Raw genomic sequence first — 10,504 nt, 5'->3', positions numbered from 1 at the left:
GCTTGGAACATAGATGGGAGGAGTAAACAGAATAGAATTCTGGGCGGAAGAGGAAGTGAGGTCAGACTCTGCTCTGCTTCCGGGGAGAGAGAGCCGACAGCTCCTCCTCAGCAGAGACGCCATGCTCAGCTCTCCCAGGTAGACGCGATAGCTCTGCTCTCTGAGGCACACGCGATGAAGATGGACATAGGCTAGAATCTTCCTGGTAAGCGCACCTTGGGGTGCTTACAAACATTACTAGAAATGGGTTAGTCCAGGTGCGAGAATTAGCCTGTAAGGGCTAGAGTTCATGGGCCAAGCAGTTAAATGAATACAGTTTGTGTGTTGTTATTTCGGGCATGAGCTAGCCAAGCGGCTGGGGTGTTGGGGACGCAGCCCCGCCGCTCATATTTCAACAGGGGGCTTTGGGGATTAGGTCGCGTTCTTCTGCTTTCTCGGAGAGCATATTACTCACTGACTTTTCTTCCTGTCCCTAACCACATTTTTTATCCACAGTATAGAAATGAGCACTTCCGGGCTGGCCTCCATAGAACACAGCCGTATCCTGAACACACCCATTCTGCACTATCTGCATCCATTTGATGATGATCAAAACTCATATTTAAAGTTGTGTGTAATTATGAAGGCACACGCTCTACCTGTGTTTCTGTCGCTCTTTCTTCCCCTCATCTTGTCCTGGCCCACATGTTCCTCTTCATTGTATTCATGAAGTTTCTGGACTCTTCCTTACAGCAAGTGTCTGTGGGTGGTTCTCTTGGAGTCTTCCCTTTCCCCCCTCCCACTTTGAGTGGTAGCCTGGGCGGAAACCATGTTCTGGCTGGGTACTTCTCATCTTCAGACTTATGTTGCTGCTACGGTGTGTCTTCTTGTGTTTGGCGCTGGAAGAATTTCAACGCTCTGCCAGGCTTTATCTCTTTGTAAGAAACTTAGCTTTTTCCTCCTCCTCCTCATGAAATACCTTTTCAGAAGAAAATTATAATTTGATCCATAGAAACTGCACGTGTTGCGGGGGGGCATGAGGTGCACACAGTGTTGCAGTGAAGCCCAATGCCTTCATTGCCTCAAACGGCTTTCTCAGTGCTGAAAGCATTCACAATTCTTTCTTCTAACTTCTTCCGTTTGGGTGTTTGCGATTTTTGACAGGATCTCCTGTATCCAAGGTCTTGTACTTGCTTACGTAGCCAAGTTTGACCTGGAGCTTCTGGTGTCCCTGCCTCTGCCTCCTGAGTGCTGGGATTTCAGGAGTGTGCCATCATCACACCTGGCATATGCAGTGGAATGGAACCCAGGCTTTGTGCATGCTGGGTGAGCCCTCTGCTAACTGATCCACAGGCCCTCATGAAGCCCAGGCTGACCTTAAACTCACTGTGTAGCCAAGGATGACCTTGAACATCTAATCCTCCCTCCTCCACCTTCCAAATGCTGGGATTACAGGAGGGTACCATCTTGACAGCTTCTTAAAACTCAGTACTTACCACGACTGCTCAAAGCAGTACTAAGACATCCCTACAAATATACCTTAGTACCCACAGACCATTCTGTCTCACACCCCTTCCCACTGCTCTCCCCAGCCTTGGTAACTAGTTCTGCTCAGTTCTTCCAAACCCGACATTTTCCGTCTCCATGAATGGATCCCGTGGCGCTGGCTGCTCTGCATGTGGCTTATGTCATGTTACACAGCATCTCCAGGTCCAGGCTGCAAATCCCAGGCTTTCGTACTTTTCGTGGCGGAACAGTGCTTTATTATGTACACATCCCACACTTTCTGCAACTGCGCATCACTTGACAGGCCTTTGGGCTGACATCCTATTCTGTGGCTACAGAGAATCGTGGCATAAGATCATGGGAGATGTCTCTTTGGCATATTGGTTTAATTTCATGTATATTTGTAGGCCAGATTACTAGACCATATAGCAATTTTATTTTGGGGGAAATCTCCATGTAGTTTTTAAAAACAACATCTAAATTCATTTAGATCCATTAACTACATATACGTGCTTCTCTTTTCTCTGCATCTTTGCCCACATTTTTTACTTTCCATTTTTGATAGTAGTCACTGTAACTGGGACGAAGTGATATCTTGTTTGGCCTTTGATTTCCATTTTGATGATTTGTGAGGCTGAACATTTAAAAGAGATTTTATTTTTAATTGTGTGTGTGTGTATGTGTGTGTATGTGCGTGCACAGAGTGCAGTTTCCTGTGGAGTCCAGAAAAGGGCATTGGATCCCCTGGAGCAGGGTTACACGTGTTTGTGAGCTACTAGACGTAGGTGCTGGGAACTGAACTCAAATCCCGAACTCAAGTCCTTTATAAGATCAGCAAGTGCTCTTAACCAATGAACCATCTTTCCAGCCATCATTCAGATGAAACTCCATGACTAAAAGCAATAAAAGCAACCTGGGGAAGATAAGATTTATTTTTACCTTACTGCTTTTAAGTCCATTACGAGGGAAGTCAGGTCAGGAAGTCAGGGCAGGAACTTGGAGGCAGAAACTGAAGTAGAGGCCAGGGAGGGGTGCTGCTTACTGACCTGCTCCTCGTGGTTTGCTCAGCCTGGTTTCTTCCAGGACCACTAGCCCAAGGGTGGTACTGCCCACAATGAGCAGGGCCCTGCTACATCAATCATCGATCAAGAAAATGAACTGTAGACTTTTCCGCAAGCCAATCAGGTGGGGCCATTTGATTCTAGCTTGTGTCAGGTTGACATGAAACTAGCCCCGATATTGTTTCTCCAATGGTAAAATGACCTCACAGGGGTCTTGATCTGCATCTCTCTGTGATCACTCACATTGGACATTTGCTTATATACCCGTGGAATATGTGCATGCTTTTGAGAAATGCCTGTTTAGGTACATTGCCCATTTTAAAATCAGATTTTTTAAAATTGACTTCCTGTTCATTAAATTGTTTGAGTTCCCATGTGTTTTAGATTATCAGCCCTCATCAGATGTACAGTCTCCAGATGTTTTCTCCCATTCTGTGGGCTGTCTCCTCTTTCTGCGGAGTGTTCCTTTTTTCTTTGTAAAAGCCTTTCAGTTTGAAATAATCCCAGTTGTGGGGTGCACCTTTAATCCCAGCACTTGAGAGGCAGAGGCAGGCGGATCTCTGTGAGTTGGATGCCGGCCTGATCTACGAAGTGAGTTCCAGGCAGCCAAAGCTGTTACACAGAGAAACGCTGTCCCAAGAAACAAAAACCAGAAAAAAAAAAAAAAAGAAAGAAAGGATCCCATTCCTGTTTTGCATCTGTGTCCTGTAGTTCTGGTGTCTTATCAAAACTCCACCACTGAGATACAAAGCATTCTACGCCCGGGTTTTTTAATACTAGCCTCACAGTTTCAAGTTTAATTATTTTGAGTTGGCTTTTGTATACGGCGGGAGATGGGGTTCTGGCTTCATTCTGCAGTTTGCCCTCACCATTTATCGAGGAAAGTTCTCCTTCTCCCATGTGTGTTTCGCATCTTTGTTGAGGATTGGGATGCTGTAGGCGTGTGGGTTTTGTTCCACTGTCTCTGATCTGTTCCTCTGTCTACTGTTTTGGTGACTGTTGTCTTCATGAGGGCTACTATTACTGTGGTGAAACACAAACAAGGTCTTTTGGGGTACCCACCCCTCAGGCCCCTTCAGGGTCCAGCTGAGGTGTCACAGCTGGTGAGGGAAAAATTCTAAGGGTAAAGAAACAAATCTACTCACCCGCGATTTCTCCTCAGCACGTCTCTTTGTTCTCTCCCTTTTCTTCTGCCTCTATTCTAATTCTTCTGTCCTAACTGTCTAATTTATTAGCTCTAATCCTCGGCCTCAGTTCTAATTCTGATGCTGTTACCACCACCTTCTTCTTCCTCTTCTTCTTTTTTCTACTTCTGCTCATTTCTGCCAGCTTCTCCTTACTCTCTTTGTTCTACTCAGCTATTCAGACCCACAGAACCTTGCAGGCATTCACCTAAAGGTCACATATCATGTCTTAAGTAAATGATAAGAAACAGTGTCTTTCCAGCAACTCACAGCGCAGTAAACCCAGATAGGGAGGAAAGAGCACTTTCTTCCAGTTGGCTCCGAACTCGTGGGCTGCAAACCGCGCTGTGAAAAGAGAAGTCTTCTTTGTCACCTCATCCATAGAGGGAGCCTTATGGAACTAAACTAATAAAAGAAATAAGAAGATTGTGTGTTACAGCCTATACTTTTGAGGGCATAAAACATCTTTAACATTTTGTGGATAGTGGATGTAAAGGCCAGGTTTTCTCAACTGGAGACTTGTTGGTTTACAAATGTGTCCCCAGAGAGAGTGCAGCAGCAGCTGGAACTGCAGGGGTGAGGGGCAGAGGAGCCCATACACCTCGCCAAGGCACAGTGACATTAAAAGCATCTCAAATCTTAAGATATCTTTTCCTGTCCAGTATGTAACCCTACCACAGAAAGAGAAGCTTGTAATGCCTTTTGGGGGGCTATAACATTAGTTTTTATTTTGTGGGTAATCCTATCCAGTTAGAGAACTTATCCCATGGTGTCTGAACAAAGGCCATAACACTGAGGTTAGGAATCTGTGCAGAGTTAATTATAGTCCCTGCTACTTCAGCTTGGTTACTTTGCACTGTTTACCTTGGCTCAACAAATCCTACAGCTGGCTACACGTCCTAGTAAATAAGGTTGTATTCTTTTGGCGATAATTTATCTTAAAATCCAATTAGCAAGGCACCTGGCTGTGGGAAACAGGTTTTTTTTTTTTTTTTGACCATGTGACTGTTCTTACACATACCTTGGAGATGTTATCAATATATCCCAAATGCATAGGGGAAATTGTGTCCAATGAATGATCAAATAGAGCTGAACCGTGGGAGATATATCCCAAATTTCTAGCAGATGGGAGTAAACTATGGGAGAAATCTGCAGCCAGAAACAGCCAGTTCATTCATAAGGCAATAACTGCAATACACCGTACGTCTTGTTTTAATCCTCCAAGAGAATCTTGATTCTGACGGGTTGACCTCATGAATGATGCCTGAATGATCCTGCAGCCTTAGCAAAACACCATGGCCAACATGACTTGAGAAGGAAAGAGTTTACTTCACTCACAGTTCCACATAGCAGCTTATTATCAAAGCAGTGAGGGCAGGCACTCAATCAGGGCAGGAACCTGGAGGCCATGGAGGGGTGCTGCTTACTGGCTTGCTTCACGAGGCTTGCTCAGCCTGTTTATTTATTTATTTGTTTGTCTGTGTTTTATAAAACCAAGGACCATCAGCCTAGGGACGGCACCACCCACAATGGGCTTTCCCTCATCAATCACTAATTAAGAAAATGCCTTGCAAGCTTGCCTACAGCCTGATCTTGGGAAGGCACTTTCTTAATTGAGGTTCCCTCTTAACTGATGATGCTAGCTTGTATCAAGTCGACATAAAACTAGCCAGTACAGTTATAACTTTGTAGTATACTTTGAAGTAGTCCCATATGGTGATGTTTACAGCTGTTTTCTTTTCACTGATGATGATGTTGCTGTCTGTTTTTATTTATTTATTTATTTTGATAGTTCCCTATGAATTTTAGGATGATGTTCCGTGGAAATGCGACTGGTTTCATATGGACTTCATTGAAGCTAGCTGAAGATTGCTGTGAACAGTATGGACATTTAATAGTTTTCTCTCCCATCTATAGACAGGGGCTTGCTTTCAGCCTTTTTATATCTTCTTCCCTTTCTTTTGTAAGCATTGTATCCTTTTCAGTGTAACCATTTTTTCATCTCTTTAACATTTTTTTGAATTTTATTTCTGGTAACTTATAAATGCATTTGCTTTCTTGATTTCTTTTTCAGGTAATTTGTTATTGGCGTGTAGAAAAGATACTGATTTTATTACATTGATTTTGCATCCTGCCACTTTGCTGATTTTGTTATCGATAATAATTATTCTTAATTTGTTATTCTAATAGGTATGTGTGTGCAAGCGCACACGCAGACATGGCAATTTGATTTCTTCCTTTCTAACCCCAGTGTGTTGTATTTCTTTGTCTTGCTGGTTGCCCTGACTGAGACTTCTACCTCTCTGTTGGACAGTAGTGGTTAAACTGCACATCTTCACCTTGCTCCAGACCTTAGTGGGGATGTGTTCACCCCTGACACTCCACATGATGCTGTCCACAAGCTCTTAGGATGCTAGTACCACATACTTGTGAACAAATGTTTCTTCATATTTCCTTTGAGGAAATACCAACATCACGGTCTGTCTCTATCACCGAACATTTTATCTCATTAATTAATAAATTAATTTTTATGGTGTTGGAGGTTGAGCCTAGGCCTTACTCACACATGGTAGGTGGGTGTTCTGTCTGTGAGCTACACCCCCAGCCCCCTTTCAACCGTTCTTTTGAGGGAGGCTTTCACTGTGACACAGTCTGGCCAGGCATAGGCTGTGCTACTGGGCAGGTCTGTGATTCCCCTGCCTCAGCGTCTGGACTAGCTGGGATTCCCAGTGTAACGGAAGTGACACTGTTCTGTACCTGTGCTGCATGGTGTCCCGTGACATCCTCACAGCTCCTCTGTGTTAGACCTGGTATTAACATCACCACAATGATGGTCACTATGTTCCCCCAGTCTCAGGGTATCTGTGAACTTGGCATTCACAGTGGCCATGGATAATGGACTGTGTTCATCTAACTTCTGGATACTGGACATGCTTTTCACAGAACTCTGCAATGCAGTGTAGGATGTGTTGACTCCGATAATGGTGGTCATCACACAAGCGTGTGACATTTGGCCCATTCATCACAGGAACATCGGATTCTGTAATTATATAATTCTGTGGTACTTTGGAAAATGTACATCTAAATAAAATGATGATGCTAATAGGTTTTAGGAAAGTCAAATGTGGTGCCAATCTAGGAATTCAGGATGCTTTACTCATGGGTGAGAGTTACGATTGTGTGGGGAAGTATGTGTGCAGATGTGTGCATATATATGTGTATACGTACTCTTGTTTATCTGCATGTGTCTGCAGGAACATGTACACATACATATGTGTGTATAGAAAAGTTGTTAATTTAGGGTGTCTTCCTCAGTCACTCTCTACCCTGGTTTTTGAGAGAGAGTCTCTCTCATTGAACCTGGAGCTCACAAAATTCAGCTATGTTGGCTGTCCAGCAAGCCCAGGGATCCTGTGTCTCTGCATTTTCAGAACTGGAATTAAATTTCATTCTGCCATGCTTGGCTTATTGTGCATGGATCCAGGGGACCAAACCCAGATCCTCATACTTAGAAGACTTTCACTCTAACGACTGAGCCATCTCCCAGCCCAGAGAGTTGTGGTTGTGGTGGAGACTTGTCTAGCAGAATAGAGTTCTATCATTGCCCTTAGAACCCACAAGGCTCAGAAGGGGCCAGCGGTATTCCGCCACCTTGACATTGACCTTGGTGCCGAGGAGGGAGGAACAACCACGTTTGTAGGTGCAGAGACTTTCAGTTTCGAGAAGTGGGTCAAGTGTTACATAAAGTTACATAACAATAGACGGCAAAGCCAGGCCCAGGCTTGGGTTTTCTGTACAATGCAAACAAACTGCTATTTGCACCACATTATGAGACTTCACGAGGCTCATGCAGTCTAGTTTGAAGGCGCCTGTGTCTTCTAGCCCTCCCAGGGCTTAGAGCAGACACTGCCTCCTTTGCCATGACTGTCCACCTGCACATCCTTATGAGCGGGACTGACCTAAGTTCCACACTGCAGTGTGTGCTCTTGACCTTCTGGAGACGTGAGGTAAACAGTGAAGAAGGCTTTCTGCTAAACTGAAGTGCTCTGTAGCTTACTCATAACCCTGAAAATATATCTATTAGATAATGTAGGTGTCCTGGTTAGTTTTATGTCAACTTTACACAAGCTCGAGATGTTTGGGAAGAGAGACTCACAATTGTGAAAATAATGCCTCTATGTAATTGGCTTGTAGGCAAGTCTGTAGGGCATTTTCTTAATTAGTGATTGATGAGTGAGGGCCCAACCTGTTATGGGCAGTACCACCCCTGGGCAGTGGTCCTTTGGTGTATAAGAAAACAGGATGCACAAGCCATGAGGAACAAGGCCATAAACAGCACACTCTCCCATGACCTCTGCATAAGCTCTTGACTCCAGGCTCTTCTCCTGTTTGGGTTCCTGCCCCGACTCCCTCAGTGATGGCCTGTGCTATAGAACTGTCAGCTGAAGGAAACCCTTCCCTCCACAAGCTACTTGGTCATGGTGTTTTAATCACAGTAATAGAAACCTAACTAAGACAGAGAGGTTTAGCATTAGTAAAAGTGTTGGTTGTATAGTGGCAAATTCTCCTCCTCCTCCTCCTCCTCCTCCTCCTCCTCCTCCTCATTCTCCCTCTTCTTCTAAATTTAAGAGCCTAGCTGGGCAAGTGGTGGTGTATGCCTTTGATGCCAGCACTCAGAAGGCAGAGGCAGGTGGATCTTTGAGTTCAAGGCCAGCCTGGTCTATAGAGTTCCAGGACAGTCAAGGCTACATAGAGAAATCACGTCTCAAAAAACCAAAATATTATTATTTAAGAACCTTTAGAAGTCTTGTATAGATCCAGGAATATGATGTTTGGGTAGAGGGGAAGCATTATTATTGAAAGTATGCTTTAATAGCATTAACATAAACATTTAAGATTTTCACATCTCACACTATATAAGGTATTATTTAATAAAAATGTTGAAAAACATACCTCTAAAGAAAATGGCAATGCTCACAGGTTTTATAAAAGTCAAGGGTTCTGTCAATCTAGGCACTTGGGATATTTTCTGATAGATAAAAGTCTAGGTTTAGGGTTTTAATAAAAATACATTGCACCTAGAATTTAAATCATTTTTAAACTAAAAATGATTTATTCTCTGTCTCTGAGAAAAGAGATAGGGAGATTGATAAGTAGAGAGAGCAAGAGCTTAGCAGTGTGCATGTGAAGGTCAGAGGACAGCTTGTAGGAGCTGTCTCTGCTTCTACGTGGCTCCCCGGGGATTAAACTCAGGGCACAAGGCTTGGCGGCAGACACCTCTAACCACTAAGCCACCTCACCGGCCCCCTTCCCTTCAATTTAAAGGTACAACGTGTGTAAGAATGTATATGGCTTCCCCAACCTCCTGACATCATTAGTGCTTTTCTATTGCTCTCAGCTCCCAGGACTCATGAACTGTTTTCTCTCTTTGCAGTACTTGGGATGCATTGAAGTTCTGCGCTCAATGAGGTCTCTGGACTTCAGTACAAGAACTCAGATTACCAGGTAAGCTCTCTTGAAAGTAGACTCCTGGGGTTGTACCTCTGAAAGGAAAGGGTCACAAAAGCTTATATCCTAGGAGTTTCTAGAAGAAAGCCTGGCCCTTCTGACACTGGAGGCTGGTAATGGAGGCAGGGCTCACAGTGTGTTAAAATGTAGTTGTACCTGTCTATGTGTGGAGAGATATGTCTCCCACCAGGAGCACCATGATGAACCCTCGACCCTTCTGGGGTCTTTTTATAACTAAGCCGCAAACATAATCAGAATTAAGGGATAACTTGTGTTTTCGTGCTTATTTCTTCAACATCGGAGCCACTAATTCAAGATCAATACTAAAATTACCAAACTATTTCCTTTCCGAAAAACAAATATCGAGACATCTAAGTGAGTTTCCAGTCGTGCACAGAGAGAACAAATGTCACAGGATTAGATGTAGAGATATTCATGGGGAAAATCATTTAGGAAGGAGGTTGATTTTTAAAAAATATTTTATTGTCAATTAATATTTTAGGTAGTATTCAGAATATTGGGTTTCATTATGACAGCTTATTTGATTTTTATTAATATTTTAGTATAAAATACTGACCTTCATTATACTTTCACACACGCGTGCTAATTTGCTGCATTCACACTCACCTCCTGCCATTCTTTTCTCCCTCTTTCCCTTCCCCGTTGTCCTTTTCTCTCCTCAAATAGTATTTCTACTTTCGTGTTGCGTATATTTAGATCTTCATTCTACATGAGAGAAAGCATACAATTTTTGTTTTCTCCCCAACTGTCCTTTCCTGTTCCACTTACCCCCTCCCCTGGTATAATACTCCCTTCCATTTTCATCATACATAACATACTCACACACACACAGAGACACAGACACACACAGACACACACACACTCTTCTGTTAGCCTGGCTTATTTCACTTAACACAGTGGTCTCTGGTTCCATATTTTTCCCTACAAGTGGCATAATTTAAAATATTTTACATGTGTTTCCAACATTCGAAGTGTCTCAGGGGCCAGGACTGAAGCACTTTTCTATGAAACAGTGTAGCAAAATATACTTCCTGGAAGAGTCGAGCTGTCAGAAAAATGCTGATTTCCAGTCATGCTGCAGAGGAGGACGACAGAGGCTGTGACACAGTAGAGCTTCTGAAGCGGAGGGGGGGTAAGGGGGGGAGGTGGGAGTGGGGAGGGTATCTGTTGCACTGATAGTTGTGAAATTGCTCAAACACCCTCCTCAGAAAATGGTGCCTGGTTGCTTCATCCAGATCACTGTGT

General features: G+C 43.6%; 1 protein-coding gene across 2 annotated transcripts in view; it reads left to right on the top strand.

Annotated features, from left to right (window-relative positions):
• The window catches only part of Shc3 (SHC adaptor protein 3), a 114,347-nt gene that overhangs the window by 38,430 nt on the left and 65,413 nt on the right, over nt 1-10,504 (top strand). Inside the window, exon 2 of one of the 2 annotated variants that reach the window (XM_050144225.1) lies at nt 9,165-9,235. The exons of the other annotated variant lie outside the window; for it this stretch is intronic. Coding sequence (XP_050000182.1) covers nt 9,165-9,235 — 71 coding nt within the window. The remainder of the gene's footprint in view (nt 1-9,164; nt 9,236-10,504) is intronic. 2 annotated transcript variants of the gene reach the window in all.

The sequence above is a fragment of the Alexandromys fortis genome, unplaced genomic scaffold, assembly GCF_014885135.2.
Source record: "Alexandromys fortis isolate MF-2015 unplaced genomic scaffold, M_Fortis_MF-2015_v1.1 scaffold_1, whole genome shotgun sequence".
Classification (NCBI taxonomy): Eukaryota; Metazoa; Chordata; class Mammalia; order Rodentia; family Cricetidae; genus Alexandromys; species Alexandromys fortis.
The sequence above is the reverse complement of the archived record's forward strand: the minus strand, read 5'-3'. Positions and strand labels throughout refer to the sequence as shown.